Here is a 17116-nt window from a genome sequence, read left to right on the forward strand (position 1 = left end):
AGACATCCATCCGCCTACCAGCACAAGGGGCATCACAAAAGCGAAATAACATTGCAAAGACGGGACACATATATTATATTTAACCTCTTAAATCAAATTAAAAGTGTGGCTGATTAGCACTTAACATACCTTCTCGTGATTGGGCAAAGTCCGAGTTCTGCTTAAAGTGTCTCCTCCGTTTATACTGATCAGTTCTCCATCAACAGGCGGGAATTGAGGAGGGAACACTACTACGTCACTCTTCAGTGTGTCTGAGCTGAAACACACGTCATACTGCTGAGTAGATTTAGAGTAAGACCAGCTCCCGTCAGGGTGGGTGGTGATCATTGGGGCGCTGTACCTGCTGAAACTGTTGTCTGTCCGGTGGCATTTGACTGCTATTAAACTGATGAGACTCAGTAGAAAGATCACTGACACCGACGCAATGGCGATCAGCAAATACAGGTTTAAAGCAGAGAAGCTGTCCTCCTTTAGCGGCACGTGTCTGAACTGAGTCTGAAGGTCTCCTGTGTTTTCAACCACAACAACATCAATAGACACAGCAGCTGTCAGGGAGGGCTCCCCGTTATCACAAACCAACACCACCAACGGGTGAGTTTTCAGGTCATTGTCACTCATCCGTCTCTTAGTCCTGATTTCACCGGTGCTGGTTCCGATCCGAAAGAGATTGGTTCCTTTGGGTTCAGAGATGTGGTAAGAAAGCAGTGCATTGTAACCAGAGTCTGCGTCTACGGCCCTGATTTTAGCCACAAAATATCCTGCTTCCGCCGAGTAGGGAATGTTCTCACTGTTAACGGAGCTGTGTTCAGAATAGGGGGGTAAAATACCAGGACTGTTGTCATTCTCATCCAGGATTAAAACATTGACTGTCAGGTTACTGCTAAGGGGTGGAACTCCATCATCGGTGGCTTTGACTTTTATTTGAAACGTTTTAACCTCTTCAAAGTTAAAGGATTGCTGACTCACAATATCTCCCGTCACTGAGTTGATGTTAACAACGGATGAAATCAGAGTACTTTTTGAAACAATCCCTAACAGTGTGTACGATACTTTTGCATTATCATCTGTATCAGGGTCCAGTGCACTGATGGTGTAGATAGTAGCTCCCAATGGACTGTTCTCCTTCACATAAACACTAATGACTGGATCTGGGAATCGAGGCGCGTTATCATTCACGTCAGAAACGTGGACAGCGATAACACTAGTGCTCGAGAGAGGCAGACTCCCTTCATCACTGGCTATGATGGTGACGCTATACTCAGAGGTATGTTCTCTATCGAGCGGCCCATCCACAATCAATGAATAATATTTTTTGTAATTTAGTTTTAATTTAAATGGCACTGATCCTAATATTTTGCAATTAGTGAGACCATTACTTCCGCCGTCTTTATCATTCACCGTAACGAGAGCGACCACCGTCCCTAACTGAGCATCCTCTTTTACTGGGCTCATAAGAGACGTGATTATAATCTCCGGAATGTTGTCATTTACGTCGATTACTTCCAGCAGCACTTTGCCGTGCACACTACGAGACGGCGTGCCTTTGTCTTTCGCCTGTACACGGATGTCATAAGCAGGGTTTATCTCGAAGTCGAGTTTGCCTTTTACCGTTATTTCCCCAGTCTGTGAATTAATCGAAAATACTTGGTCTGGATTAAAATCCCCCCTTTCGATAAACGAGTAGATAATATCGCCGTTTATTCCCTCGTCTAAATCTGACGCAGATATTGTTAATATGGATGTCTGAGATGGAGCGTTTTCATTTACCTGGGCCTTGTAAAGAGTTTGGCTAAATATGGGAGTGTTATCATTCACATCCATAACGTTTACAACAATTTTCAGAGTCCCTGATTTATGTGGCTTTCCTCCGTCGAAAGCGGTTAAAACAAGGTTGATGACGGACTGCTTTTCTCGGTCTAAAGCTTTCTGCAACACTAAATCTGCGGAAACAGCCTGGTCGTCACCGGTCTGTACATCCAGTGAGAAATGTTCATTCTGGCTCAGTCTGTAGCTCTTAATGGAGTTGCTGCCTGTATCTGCATCCTTGGCCATTGGGAGTAGATATCTTTCACCAGAAGAAGAGGATTCCGAAATGTTTAATATCCTCAGCTTCTCACGGAAAAATGGAGCGTTATCATTAATATCCACAATGTTAACCTCTAAGCGATGCAAATGCACCGGATTGCTCAACATAGCCTCAACATTCAAGGAGCATTTAACCAGGCCAGGACAGAGCTCTTCGCGATCTATTCTTTCACCAACATAAAGCGCACCGGTTTTTGATTCAACTCCAAAATAGTTCTCTGAGTGTCCTGGCAAAACCCGCAATTCTCTGTATTCCAAATCTTTGAGATCAATGTTTAAATCCTTAGCGAGGTTTCCCACGACGGAGCCTTTGTCTACCTCTTCCAGTACAGAATAGGAAAGCTGAGCTCCTGACCAGTCGGCAAAAAACAGTAAAGCACATATTTGTATCCAAAGCGATGTAAATCCGAATCGGTATTCCATTTCTAAGCCACTATGAATCCGGATAACAACAACATACGCATTACGATACACGAACGTTTAGGACTAGATTGCTGACTATAGCGCACAGCTCTTCCCTCGCTGCTTCCTCGTCATTTGTGTTCCTCCACACAAAGCTGTAGTGGACAACGGCCACCTCGTCATACAGAGGAGGAGTCTGGGTATCGTACTGACGACACTCTGTGGGTCTGAGAGTTCTCCATAGCGACATCAACTGTCCATATAATGTCCAAGCTTAAATCGAAATGATTCGTTTATATTGTCAAGGTCCAGAGACAACCCACGAATGAGCTCATATTAAGGCAGATAAGGGTGACCATATATTATGTTGGGGAATCTGCAATTAATTATTTGTCACGCAGACGGTCTCAAAAAATGTATTGAATTATGCAACAAAAAGAAAATCCTGAAAACAGCCATCATGGTGGAATCACATAACGTCTCACGTCCGATACCATGGAGAGCGTCTTTACTGTGGACGCGCACAGAGCGGCGGCTCCCTCGTTTACCTTCATCATTATACTTCATGAGATCCCTCACCTCCGAATACTGATCTACAACTTCAGCCCCTGGCATGTAAAGATGTCCACATTTAAATAACGAGACGGTGCCAGCAGCTATACGACGCATTGTCATCTGATACAAGCCTAAATGTTTTGTATTTTATTCATTTCTTTTATACAACACTTTTATGTTGAGAGATATGCCTATTAACACAGAAATTGAAACACCTATCAATATCATTGTTGTTGTGTATACATCAATATAAACGTTTGCTGCACAAAAAAGGGAATTAATGAATGTAGAAACAAAGTGCAATGACGACATACATTTATCAGTTGTATTTAAAGCAACTCGTGAAACTCTTACCTTATCTTTATTTGGTAAAGTCTGAGTTCTGTTTAACGTGTCTCCTCCATTTATACTGATGAGTTCTCCATCAACAGGCGGGAATTGAGGAGGGAACACTACTACGTCACTCTTCAGTGTGTCTGAGCTGAAACACACGTCATACTGCTGAGTAGATTTAGAGTAAGACCAGCTCCCGTCAGGGTGGGTGGTGATCATTGGGGCGCTGTACCTGCTGAAACTGTTGTCTGTCCGGTGGCATTTGACTGCTATTAAACTGATGAGACTCAGTAGAAAGATTACTGACACCGACGCAATGGCGATCAGCAAATACAGGTTTAAAGCAGAGAAGCTGTCCTCCTTTAGCGGCACGTGTCTTAACTGAGTCTGAAGGTCTCCTGTGTTTTCAACCACAACGACATCAATAGACACAGTAGCTGTCAGGGAGGGCTCTCCGTTATCACAAACCAACACGACCAACGGGTGAGTTTTCAGGTCATTGTCACTCATCCGTATCTTAGTCCTGATTTCACCGGTGCTGGTTCCGATCCGAAAGAGATTGGTTCCTTTGGGTTCAGAGATGTGATAAGAAAGCAGTGCATTGTAACCAGAGTCTGCGTCTACGGCCCGGATTTTAGCCACAAAGTATCCCGCTTCAGCAGAGTAGGGAATGTTCTCACTGTTAACGGAGCCGTGTTCAGAATAGGGGGGTAGAATCCCGGGACTGTTGTCATTCTCATCCAGGATGAAAACGTTAACAATCACGTTGCTGCTCAGTGGAGGAACCCCAGAATCTGTGGCCTGGACTTTGAAACTGAATGTTTTAAACTCTTCAAAGTTGAAAGAACGAAGGCTGAGAATGTCGCCTGTTTCTGAATTCATATTAATAAGGGATGATATTTGAACATTTGTTGTTGGGATAGCTTGTAATGAATACGTTATTTGCGCATTTTCATTGACATCAGGGTCGAATGCTGTCACTTTGTAAATTACATCGCCTACCCGATCATTCTCTTTGACATAAACATTGTAAACGGGTTCTCTGAAGCGCGGCGGGTTGTCATTCACGTCAGAAAGTTGAACAACAACAAGGCTGGTACTAGAGATGGGTGGGGTCCCTTCGTCTGTCGCTGCGATGGTTATATTGTATTGATACGTGATTTCTCGGTCAAGTGCCCCATCTACGATCATCGAGTACTCATTTTTGTAGTTCAGCTTAAGAGAAAATGGCACAGAACCAATGATTCTACAATTAGTTTGTCCATTTTTTCCACTGTCTGTGTCCAACACATTAATTAAAGCAACAACCGTGCCTCTCTCGGCATCCTCTTTGAGAGGACTGTTTACCGACGTAATTGATATTTCTGGGGCGTTATCGTTCACATCGACAACCTCCACGAGCAGTTTAGAATAACCACTGCGAGGGGAAGCACCTTTATCCGTGGCCTGTACACGGAGCTCGTACGCTGCGTTTGTCTCGTGATCCAAACTCTCTTTGACCGTCACTTCTCCACTGAACGCATCGATATCGAATTTATCATATGACTTTACATTTCCACGTTTCATGAAGCTGTATATAATTTCGGCATTTGACCCTTCGTCTAAATCTGTGGCGTCCAATTTAATAACAGTTGTACCTGCCGGTACGCTTTCGTTAACACGTATCTTGTAAAGCATTTTGCCAAAAGCAGGAGTATTATCGTTTACGTCAATTATGTTCACTGTAATTTTCAAAGTGCCCGTTTTAACCGGTTTTCCTCCGTCGATAGCGGTCAGTGTAAGCTTAATGACTTGCTCATGTTCGCGGTCTAGGGCTTTTTTGAGAACTAACTCAGCAGACACGGTCTCCTCTCCACTGCCCTGTACATCGAGAGAGAAATAATCGTTTTGGTTTAGTTTGTAGTTATGCACTGAATTGCTGCCTTCGTCTGGGTCGATCGCAGCTGGGAGAGGGTATCTTTCTCCAGTCGAAGATGATTCAGAGATGTTAAATGCGTGGTTTTGTTCCAGAAAAACGGGCCCGTTGTCATTTATATCTAAAACATTAACTTCTATTCGGTAAATATTTATCGGATTACTTAATACAGCCTGAATTTTTAAAATGCATTTGGCCAAGTGTGGACACAGCTCTTCACGGTTCATTCTCTCGCCCACCGTCAAAGCTCCCGTTATTAAATTTGCATCGAAATGTTTCTTACTATGACCAGATACGATCTGTAGACCCCTAGATTCCAGTTGGCGTACATTTATATTTAAATCCTTTGCGAGATTTCCAACAGCTGTGCCTTTGTCTGCCTCCTCGGAAACGGTATAGGACAGCAGAGCGACTGAGCACTCAAATAGACAAAGGACGAGAATATGAATAATCCAAACGCTTCCTCTGCCATCGCCACGGCCCATCTCTGTCATTGAACGGGACCGGAATCAAAAAATATTCACATGAATTCCACAAAACGCATAAGAATCCATCAAATGACCATGCCATAGAGCGCTGCACTACCATCTACCTTCGATTCAAATGAGGACTTGCTACACACTGTCACGTAATTGAACCCTCGTCCGAGAGGAGGGGCTTTGAAATGACCACAGCGATGTAGGCCTACCCCACGGTCTCGAGCGACACCGTGTGCTTAATTCCCGTGGACGCGGAGTCTACACTTGGGGAAATGTTGATGATTAAAAACATGAACTTTGTAGATCTAACATATCTGCCAACGGTGTTATGTAGAGATTAGGCGATGGGTTAAGGTTTGGGGTAAAATATGTGTTGACATATAGGACTAAATATAAATGTAGGTATATATGAGGCTGAAACATGCTAAGAAAGCTCAAATTAAAGGTACGTATTATTTCGTATATTATAATCGAATTATATTCAAATGTAATGTAATAATCACCATATGTCTGAACATGTTCCTAATTTAAAATTCTGGAAAATATTAACCCTATTAGGACTTATGTTTCACACGAAAGCTTTAAGCACCTTGGACAGAGACGTACCGTGTATCACAACAAGGCCTGCGCTGTAGATAAACGGCCAACGATGGAACACTTGTAAAACATGAACAAATTCATGACTACAATATATGAAAGTCTACTATATCATATTCTTACCTTGTCTTTGTTTTGTAATGTCTGAGTCATGCAATACGTGTCCCCTCCGTTTACACTGATCAGTTCTCCATCAACAGGCGCAAATGGTTTTGCATTGAGCAAAATGGGATAATGAAAAGCATATGCTAACCAAAACTAGACATCCATCAAAGTCTACCATCACAGAAAGAAATTGTAATCCAAGCCCACAGGCAAAGAGCAACAACTATTTCAGAGAGCAAGGTCAATAAATAGAGGATGTTTTCCTGATCAGGAAATAATATTAGGTCACAGAATCCCTACTTCCTCCTCTAAGTCGAAAATAACATTGCAAAGACGGGCCAAATTTATTATATGGAACCTTTAAATGAAATGAAACGTGTGGCTGATTAGCACTTAACATACCTTCTCGTGATTGGGCAAAGTCTGAGTTCTGCTTAAAGAGTCTCCTCCGTTTATACTGATCAGTTCTCCATCAACAGGCGGGAATTGAGGAGGGAACACTACTACGTCACTCTTCAGTGTGTCTGAGCTGAAACACACATCATACTGCTGAGTAGATTTAGAGTATGACCAGCTCCCGTCAGGGTGGGTGGTGATCATTGGGGCGCTGTACCTGCTGAAACTGTTGTCTGTCCGGTGGCATTTGACTGCTATTAAACAGATGAGACTCAGTAGAAAGATCACTGACACCGACGCAATGGCGATCAGCAAATACAGGTTTACAGCAGAGAAGCTGTCCTCCTTTGGCGGCACGTGTCTGAACTGAGTCTGAAGGTCTCCTGTGTTTTCCACCACAACGACATCAATAGACACAGTAGCTGTCAGGGAGGGCTCCCCGTTATCACAAACCAACACCACCAACGGGTGAGTTTTCAGGTCATTGTCACTCATCCGTCTCTTAGTCCTGATTTCACCGGTGCTGGTTCCGATCCGAAAGAGATTGGTTCCTTTGGGTTCAGAGATGTGATAAGAAAGCAGTGCATTGTAACCAGAGTCTGCGTCTACGGCCCTGATTTTAGCCACGAAGTATCCCGCTTCAGCAGAGTAGGGAATGTTCTCACTGTTAACGGAGCCGTGTTCAGAATAGGGGGGTAAAATCCCGGGACTGTTGTCATTCTCATCCAGGATACAAACATTGACAGTGACGTTACTACGTAGCGGGGGAACTCCAGAGTCCGTGGCTTGAACTTTAAACTGAAATGTTTTTTTTTCTTCATAATCATAAGACTGAAGACAAACTATTTCGCCAGACTCCGGGTTGATATTTACCATCGATAACACGGGAAAGGACGCGTTATTTACTATAGCAAACGTTACTTTTGCATTGTCACCTACATCTGCATCAACAGCAGTAACTGTATGAATGACTCGATCTGTCGGGCTGTTTTCTTTTACATAAACATTCATGACCGGATGAGGAAAACGCGGTGGATTGTCATTGACATCAGAAACGTGGACGGTGATCACATTGGTACTAGAGAGAGGTGGAGTCCCCTCGTCCGTAGCTGTGATTGTGACGTCATACTGAGAAACGCTCTCTCTATCAAGAGCACCGTCAACCAACAAAGAGTAATAATTCTTATAGTTCAACTTCAGTTTAAAAGGCATAGAGCCAGTAATTATGCAATTTGCATGGCCATTTTTGTCTCTGTCTCGATCTGTCACAGTAACCAAAGCCACGACTGTACCTAATTCAGCGTCCTCTTTAACCTCATTCAGCACAGAAGAGACAATTATTTCTGGTGCATTATCGTTTATGTCGATCACCTCGACCAAAACCTTGCCATGTCCAATACGAGGAGGTGATCCTTTATCTTTTGCTTGGACACGAATATCGTAAGCTTGATTTTCTTCGAAATCAATGTTTGCTTTGATTGTGATAACGCCGGTCTCTCCGTTCAGTGAAAATGCATCACTGGGGTCTTTGCGCCCCTTGGCTGCAAACGAGTAGACAAGCTCACTATTAACACCGTCATCCAAGTCAGTAGCGCTGAGAGTTAATAACGTGGCTCCTATTTCAGCATTTTCAACAATCTGAGCTTTGTAGAGAGATTGACTGAACACGGGAGTGTTGTCATTGACGTCCATTACGTTAACGGTTATTTGCAGTGTCCCTGATCTGGGGGGTTTACCACCGTCTACAGCGGTCAGAGTCAGTGTGATTACGGCCTGTTTCTCTCGATCTAATGGTTTCTGCAACACCAACTCAGCAGAAAGACTGTTGTCTTCACTACTTTGCACATCCAAAGAAAGATGTTCATTTTGGCTCAATTTGTAAGTCTTCATTGCGTTACTACCTATGTCTGCATCATGAGCAGTCGGTAAAGGATACCTGTCTCCCGGAGATGTGGACTCATACATATCGATTATCTTAATATCCTCCAAAAAAGATGGTGAATTGTCATTTACGTCCAGAATATCAATTTCTATTCTACGAAGGTCTCGCGGATCACTCAACATGGCTTCTACGTTTAAAGAACACTTCACCGTCTTAGGACAAAGCTCCTCTCGGTCTATCCTCTCGTTAACATATAAAAATCCACTTTTCAAATCAGCCTGGAAATACTGCATTTTGTAACCCGAATTGATTTCAAGATTCCTGGATTGTAATTGCTGGAGATTGAGGTTCAAATCTTTGGCGAGGTTCCCGACTACGGTTCCTTTGTCCACCTCTTCGGAAACAGAGTAGGATATCTGTGCAACGGACCATTCACAGAAACAAAGCAGAACGGAGAATACAATCCACACATGATCGTTTCGTTGCCAAGCAGCCATCGCCAAAATATCAAAAGAGACAAATCCTCGATCCACGAAATATGAGGAATGTCCAATGTTATTCCACGGTCCAACCCTTCTCGCTACGACTTCATCCGAATGTTTCCTCGTACCACGAAGCACCACAGACTGACGCCTACGGTGAAACAGAGGAGGAGTCTTCATCCTCTGTTTTACCACGGTCTCCAGCGACACCACATGTCTTTTATGAACAAAAACAATGTCATAATTTTTTTTTTGGCAATGGTCTATAAAGTTAATGTGCCGAACCCTATGGAAGAAAATACCACTTTTTTTTTTTCGTTTAACCTATAATATTACATATTAAAAAATATAGGAACAGAGCTGAGAAAACGTTGGTTCTTTATCATATTTAACGTCAGTCAATTGGCTTTTAATTTAAAAAATATTCACAGAGACAGCATCTTCATAGGTTGTTTACTTTGTTAACCATCACCCAGGATTCATAACAACAGGAATGTGTTGCACATGTTTTAGGAATATTTAGTCTGATGCTAATGTATACTCTTCATTGCCTATATTGGAAGCAAATAGGCCCATCAAAAGTGTAAGGGCACATTTACGTTTTTTCTGTACACAACTAAAAGTAAAGTGTCAACAGTTTACGAAATAACAATACCTCTAATACCATAACAATAATAGTAATCAAAAGTATTGTTATTATGATTATTAATAATTATATTATTTGGTCGCCGTTTTAGATAGTTTTGTTTGTATGTGTCGTATGAAAGATCCCTAAACAAGCAACTCAAATTGCAACAGTAGCCTATGCTTATGATGCAGTAATACATTCAACAAAATAAAACCAATCATATTTGTTTATTTGTACACTTATCATAATCAAACAGAATAGATGGAAGAAAGAGCTAAATCTGTCCAACACCCAAGCCTTCAAAGAATTGGTTCAGCACTATTGACAGCATAATGTAATTTCAGATGAGGATGATCCAATACAAAAAGTAAGTGCAAATCACCAGCATAATCATACGTGAACGTTTATGTCCTACCTTCTCTGTGTTTGGTACAGTCTGAGTTCTGCTCTAAGTGTCTCCATAGTTGATCCTTATAAGTTCTCCATCAACAGGCGGAAAGTGTTTTCCATTGAGCAAAATTGGATGATTAAAAGCATATGTGCTAACCCAAACTAGACATCCATCGAAGCCTACCATCACAGGAAAGCGATTGTAATCCAAGCGTCACAGGCTAAGAGCAACAACTCTTTCTGAGAGCAAGCTAAATAAATACAGGATGTTTTCTTGATCAGGACATAATATTACGTCACAGAATCTACTTGCTTCTCAAAGTGGCATCATAAAAGCAAATTAACATTGCAAAGACAGGACAAATACATTATAGTCAACCTTTAAATGAAATTAAACGTGTGGCTGATTAGCACTTAACATACCTTATCGTGATTGGGCAAAGTCCGAGTTCTGCTTAAAGAGTCTCCTCCGTTTATACTGATCAGTTCTCCATCAACAGGCGGGAATTGAGGAGGGAACACTACTACGTCACTCTTCAGTGTGTCTGAGCTGAAACACACGTCATACTGCTGAGTAGATTTAGAGTAAGACCAGCTCCCGTCAGGGTGGGTGGTGATCATTGGGGCGCTGTACCTGCTGAAACTGTTGTCTGTCCGGTGGCATTTGACTGCTATTAAACTGATGAGACTCAGTAGAAAGATCACTGACACCGACGCAATGGCGATCAGCAAATACAGGTTTAAAGCAGAGAAGCTGTCCTCCTTTAGCGGCACGTGTCTGAACTGAGTCTGAAGGTCTCCTGCGTTTTCAACCACAACGACATCAATAGACACAGTAGCTGTCAGGGAGGGCTCTCCGTTATCACAAACCAACACCACCAACGGGTGAGTTTTCAGGTCATTGTCACTCATCCGTCTCTTAGTCCTAATTTCACCGGTGCTGGTTCCGATCCGAAAGAGATTGGTTCCTTTGGGTTCAGAGATGTGATAAGAAAGCAGTGCATTGTAACCAGAGTCTGCGTCTACGGCCCTGATTTTAGCCACAAAGTATCCCACTTCAGCAGAGTAGGGAATGTTCTCACTGTTAACGGAGCCGTGTTCAGAATAGGGGGGTAGAATCCCTGGACTGTTGTCATTCTCATCCAGGATGAAAACGTTAACAGTCACATTGCTGCTCAGTGGAGGAACCCCAGAATCTGTGGCCTGGACTTTGAAACTGAATGTTTTAAACTCTTCAAAGTTGAAAGAACGAAGGTTGACAATGCCGCCTGTTTCTGAATTAATATTAACAAGGGATGATGTTTGAACATTTATTGTTGGGATAGCTTGTAATGAATACGTTATTTGCGCATTTTCATTGACGTCAGGGTCGAATGCTGTCACTTTGTAAATAACATCGCCTACACGATCATTCTCTGTGACATAAACATTATAAACGGGTTCTCTGAAGCGCGGCGGGTTGTCATTCACGTCAGAAAGTTTAACGACAACAAGGCTGGTACTAGAGATGGGTGGGGTCCCTTCGTCTGTCGCTGCGATGGTTATATTGTATTGATACGTGATTTCTCGGTCAAGAACCCCATCAACGATCATCGAGTACTCATTTTTGTAGTTCAGCTTAAGAGAAAATGGCACAGAACCAATGATTCTACAATTAGCTTGTCCATTTTTTCCACTGTCTTTGTCCAGCACATTAATTAAAGCAACAACCGTGCCTCTCTCGGCATCCTCTTTGAGAGGACTGTTTACCGACGTAATTGATATTTCTGGGGCGTTATCGTTCACATCGACAACCTCCACGAGCAGTTTAGAATAACCGCTGCGAGGGGAAGCACCTTTATCCGTAGCCTGTACACGGAGCTCGTACGCTGCGTTTGTTTCGTGATCTAAACCCTCTTTGACCGTCACTTCTCCACTAAACGCATCAATATTGAATTTATCATAGGACTTTACATTTCCACGTTTCATGAAGCTGTATATAATTTCTGCATTTGACCCTTCGTCTAAATCTGTGGCGTCCAATTTAATAATTGTTGCACCTGCCGGTATGCTCTCGGTAACACGTACTTTGTAGAGCATTTTACCAAACGCAGGGACATTGTCGTTTGCGTCTATTACATGAACAGTGATCTGCAATGTTCCAGTTTTAACCGGTTTTCCTCCGTCGATAGCGGTCAGTGTAAGCTTAATGACTTGCTCATGTTCGCGGTCTAGGGCTTTTTTGAGAACTAGCTCAGCAGAAACGCTCTCCTCTCCACTGCCCTGTACATCCAGAGAGAAATATTCGTTTTGGTTCAGTTTGTAATTATGCACTGAATTGCTGCCTACGTCTGGGTCGATCGCAGCTGGGAGAGGGTATCTTTCTCCGGTCATAGATGATTCAGAGATGTTAAATGCGTGGTTTTGTTCCAGAAATACAGGCCCGTTGTCATTTATATCCAAAACATGAACTTCTATTCTGTAAATATTCATTGGATTACTTAATATAGCTTGTATTTTTAGAATGCATTTGGCCAAGTGCGGACAAAGCTCTTCACGGTTGATTCTCTCGCTAACCATCAAAGCTCCCGTTTTTAAATTTGCATCGAAATGTTTCTTACTATGACCAGAAACGATCTGAAGACCCCTTGATTCCAGTTCGCGTACATTGATATTTAAATCCTTTGCGAGATTTCCAACAGCTGTGCCTTTGTCTGCCTCCTCGGAAACAGTATAGGACAGCAGAGCGACAGAACACTCAAATAGGCAAAGTACGAAAAGATGAATAATCCAAACGCTTCCTCTGCCATCGCCACGGCCCATCTCTGTCATCGAATGGGACCGGTATCAAAAAATATTCACATCAATTCCACAAAACGCGTAATAATCCATCAAATGACCATCCCATAGAGCGCTGCACTACCATCTACATTTGAATCAAATGAGGACTTGCTACACACTGTGACGTAATTGAATCCTCGTCCGAGAGGAGGGGCTTTGAAATGACCACAGCGATGTATCCCACGGTCTCGAGCGACACCGTGTGCTTAATTCCCGTGGACGCGGAGTCTACACTTTGGGAAACGTTGATAATTAAAAACATGAACTTTGTAAATCTATAAGATACCTGCCAACGGTGTTATGTAGAGGTTAGGCAATGGGTTAAGGTTTGGGGTTTTAGGGACATGAGTTTGAAATTTGTGGATTTTTGCACAAATAAATTGAAATAACGTTTCTTATATCACGAATGAATCGATAAATTAAGTTCACGTATTTCCGTGAGACTGGGTTGGGGTAAAATATGTATTGACATTCACTAGTAATATATTAGGTTGGAACATGCTTAGAATGTACAAAATAAAATTATTCATTATTTCATAATCGAATGTTATTCAAATGTAATGTAATAATCACCTCGTGTTCAAACATATAATGTTTTGAGGTTGAAGAACTTCTGGAATATATTTACCCTATAGGACTAATGTTTCACACGAAAGTTATCAGGACCTTGGATAGAGGCGTACCATGTATCACAACAAGGCCTGCGCTGTGGATAAACGGCCAACGATGGAACACTTGAAAAACATGAACAAATGAATGACTACAATATATGAAAGTCTACTATATCATATTCTTACCTTGTCTTTGTTTGGCAATGTCTGAGTCATGCCATAAGTGTCCCCTCCGTTTATACTGATCAGTTCTCCATCAACAGGCGGGAATTGAGGAGGGAACACTACTACGTCACTCTTCAGTGTGTCTGAGCTGAAACACACGTCATACTGCTGAGTAGATTTAGAGTAAGACCAGCTCCCGTCAGGGTGGGTGGTGATCATTGGGGCGCTGTACCTGCTGAAACTGTTGTCTGTCCGGTGGCATTTGACTGCTATTAAACTGATGAGACTCAGTAGAAAGATCACTGACACCGACGCAATGGCGATCAGCAAATACAGGTTTAAAGCAGAGAAGCTGTCCTCCTTTAGCGGCACGTGTCTGAACTGAGTCTGAAGGTCTCCTGTGTTTTCCACCACAACGACATCAATAGACACTGTAGCTGTCAGGGAGGGCTCTCCGTTATCACAAACCAACACCACCAACGGGTGAGTTTTCAGGTCATTGTCACTCATCCGTCTCTTAGTCCTGATTTCACCGGAGCTGGTTCCGATCCGAAAGAGATTGGTTCCTTTGGGTTCAGAGATGTGATAAGAAAGCAGTGCATTGTAACCAGAGTCTGCGTCTACGGCCCTGATTTTAGCCACAAAGTATCCCGCTTCAGCAGAGTAGGGAATGTTCTCACTGTTAACGGAGCCGTGTTCAGAATAGGGGGGTAATATTCCGGGACTGTTGTCATTCTCATCCAGGATACAAACGTTAACAGTCACGTTACTGCTGAGGGGAGGGACTCCAGTGTCCGTGGCCTGAACTCTAAACTGAAACGATTTTAATTCCTCATAGTTAAATGATTGAAGGGATGAAACCTCTCCAGTTTCTGAATTAATATTCATCATTGAAGAAAACGGCAAAGGTGCATTACTGCTTGGCAAAAACGAATACTTCACTTGACCGTTATGATCGACGTCAGCGTCAACTGCTGAAACCGTCTTAACGACGACCCCCACCGGCCCGTTCTCTCTGACGTACACGTTCAGCACGGGCTCCGTGAAGCGGGGCTCGTTGTCGTTGACGTCAGAAACTTGAACGGTGACGACGGCAGTGCCCGAGAGAGGCGGGGACCCTTCATCAGTGGCTAAAATAGTCACCGTGTACTGGGCGTCGGTCTCCCTGTCCAGATGTCCGTTAACCACTAAGGAATAATAGTTTTTGTAGTTCGTCTGAAGTTTAAATGGTGGATCATTGGCGATAACCGCTTTTACCACACCGTTTATTCCATCGTCTTTGTCAAGAACGGTAACCAGAGCAATAGCAGTGCCTATTTTAGCGTCCTCTTTCACCGCCGTCATGAGTGACGTCACGGTGATCTCCGGAGCGTTGTCGTTGAGGTCCACTACCTCTACGAGTACTTTACAGTGAGCTGACATCGGAGGCTGGCCTCTGTCCCTGGCCTGGGCGTGGATCTCAAATGCAGGGTTTTGTTCAAAGTCTATTAGACCTTTGATTGTAATTTCCCCGCTTTTAGAATCAACATCAAATAAATCTAAAATGAGATCCTGGCCTTTGCTCCTGAGTGAATATTCAATTTCGCCATTAACACCTTCATCTGCGTCTGTTGCTTCGATGATGACTACTGTTGTTCCTGTAGGCACATTTTCTATAATTTGTGTTTTGTACAGTGATTTACTGAAAACGGGAGGACTATCATTGACGTCTATAACATTAATAATGATTTGTGACGTACCTGATTTAGGAGGATTTCCTCCGTCTACTGCGGTCAACGTAAGCTTTATCAGAGCCTGCTTCTCTCTGTCTAACGGCTTCTGCAGAACTAACTCAGCAGACGGACTGTCTCCACCTTTATGAATATCCAGCGAAAAATAATCATTAGGACTGAGCTTGTATGTATTCACGCCGTTCTTGCCAATGTCTGAATCCGATGCCTCTACAAGGCCGAATTTTACTCCTGGGAAAGTACTCTCGGCGAGATTAATAGACTGTAACGCCTCTGTGAAAAACGGTGCATTATCATTTATGTCTAAAATATTAACTTCTAATCTATGAAGTTCTAGGGGATCGCTGATAACTGCCTCTACGTTTACAATGCATTTTCTAGCTTTAGCGCACAGCTCCTCCCTGTCGATCCGTTCTTTGACAAAGAGAACACCAGTCTTTAGATCTACCTCGAAATGCCTTTTCTTTGAACCGGTGACAATTTGAAACCGACGCGAATCCAATTCCTGCAGGTTGAGGTTCAGATCCTTTACGAGGTTTCCAACAGACGTCCCGGGGTTTGCCTCTTCAGAGACGGAGTAGGAGAGCTGTCCAGACGCTGCTGTAAAATACAAATCCAATAATACAAGCGCTATGTGTATACCAACGGTGCCCCTTCGAATAGATGCAGACATAGTTCCATCCGAAAGTACCAAAACATATGCCAAAATCAGAGAAATCCTCCAAAGTAATCCAGGATAAGAAAGTAAATTCAACGAGCGCACATGCCCTTGCTAGTATTTATGGTGAAATTATGGATGCCTCGCAGTTCATTCTCCTTCTGCGTTTCTGGTAACAAAGCCCAGAAATTTGTCGTGAGCCGGGGAGTGGCCTCAGCCCTACGTTGCCTTTAACTCAATGTTGTGGTCTATAACGCCCCCTTCTGGTCTCCTGACAGAAGTGCATCGAACGTTCAAAGCTGTCATTTCAAACGTTGCCAAATTAGCCTTTAACGAAGACACGATACAAACGGGAATTTAAAAAAACATTAATGCTAAATGATTTTGCTCAGTGCTTTCCAATGCCAAACTATAAAATGCAACAAGGAACAGATTGTCATTTGCCCAGGCGGAAATTATTTGAAATGTTTTGAACTACTTTGATGAGGCTATTTTTGCAGGGTGCTCATCGTCTAAAACTGAACGGCTTGCAGACTGAAGACTCAGACCAACCATGTTATAAAATGGCCGAGCATGGAAGGTTAAATCTCCATTGTTTCCCAAACCTAACTGTGGTTTCAGTGGAACCAAATCTCCCTACAGCAGTAGACAGAACATATGCAGCTGTTTCAGGGTCTGTAGATTCAGAACCCAATGGTTCAGGACCCGCTTGTGCAAGACCCGCATGTTCAGGACCATGGATAGCGATCTATACGAGTCAACGCGGATGTGTTGGCAACATGTCACATGTCTCTGTCCAATGGACAGCTTTAACGTGTCGCAGCTTCCTCTGGGCAATGCTTGTAACACTGGTTTGCAATGAATTGGCAAACCAAAGACCTCT

The 17116-nt window shown here is 43.0% G+C and overlaps 5 protein-coding genes across 12 annotated transcripts in view; all 5 read right to left on the bottom strand.

The window, feature by feature from the left end:
* Positions 1-17116, bottom strand: part of LOC115552445 (protocadherin alpha-C2) — a 196850-nt gene that overhangs the window by 52348 nt on the left and 127386 nt on the right. The window contains exon 1 of one of the 8 annotated variants that reach the window (XM_030368559.1): positions 10673-13223. The exons of the other annotated variants lie outside the window; for them this stretch is intronic. Coding sequence (XP_030224419.1) covers positions 10673-13060 — 2388 coding nt within the window. The 5' untranslated portion in view covers positions 13061-13223. Of the gene's footprint in view, positions 1-10672; positions 13224-17116 lie in introns of those variants that run through there. 8 annotated transcript variants of the gene reach the window in all.
* LOC115552459 (protocadherin alpha-2-like) lies at positions 52-3148 on the bottom strand. The gene has a single exon (XM_030368603.1). The coding sequence runs from the start codon at positions 2506-2508 to the stop codon at positions 121-123; it is 2388 nt and encodes a 795-aa protein (XP_030224463.1). The 5' UTR covers positions 2509-3148; the 3' UTR covers positions 52-120.
* Positions 2549-6029, bottom strand: LOC115552702 (protocadherin beta-17-like). The gene is made up of 2 exons (XM_030369003.1): positions 3258-6029; positions 2549-2706 (listed from the first exon to the last, which is right to left on the bottom strand). The coding sequence occupies exons 1-2, from the start codon at positions 5782-5784 to the stop codon at positions 2549-2551; spliced, it is 2685 nt and encodes an 894-aa protein (XP_030224863.1). The 5' UTR covers positions 5785-6029.
* On the bottom strand, positions 6760-9957 carry LOC115552447 (protocadherin alpha-3-like). The gene has a single exon (XM_030368591.1). The coding sequence runs from the start codon at positions 9409-9411 to the stop codon at positions 6865-6867; it is 2547 nt and encodes an 848-aa protein (XP_030224451.1). The 5' UTR covers positions 9412-9957; the 3' UTR covers positions 6760-6864.
* On the bottom strand, positions 13855-16393 carry LOC115552458 (protocadherin alpha-3-like). The gene has a single exon (XM_030368601.1). It carries the CDS (start codon positions 16246-16248, stop codon positions 13855-13857), a length of 2394 nt encoding a protein of 797 aa, XP_030224461.1. The 5' UTR covers positions 16249-16393.

This window comes from Gadus morhua, chromosome 10 (assembly GCF_902167405.1).
Source record: "Gadus morhua chromosome 10, gadMor3.0, whole genome shotgun sequence".
Classification (NCBI taxonomy): Eukaryota; Metazoa; Chordata; class Actinopteri; order Gadiformes; family Gadidae; genus Gadus; species Gadus morhua.

What these genes read in the sequence shown, in the direction of transcription:
- LOC115552459 (XM_030368603.1), bottom strand. Translation starts at nt 2,508, where the DNA reads ATGGAATACCGATTCGGATTTACATCGCTTTGGATACAAATATGTGCT.
- LOC115552702 (XM_030369003.1), bottom strand. Translation starts at nt 5,784, where the DNA reads ATGACAGAGATGGGCCGTGGCGATGGCAGAGGAAGCGTTTGGATTATT. An exon ending in AACAACAATGATATTGATAG is followed by an intron (nt 2,707 to 3,257) that starts GTGTTTCAATTT and finishes TCAGACCCACAG; the next exon opens with AGTGTCGTCAGTACGATACC.
- LOC115552447 (XM_030368591.1), bottom strand. Translation starts at nt 9,411, where the DNA reads ATGAAGACTCCTCCTCTGTTTCACCGTAGGCGTCAGTCTGTGGTGCTT.
- LOC115552458 (XM_030368601.1), bottom strand. Translation starts at nt 16,248, where the DNA reads ATGTCTGCATCTATTCGAAGGGGCACCGTTGGTATACACATAGCGCTT.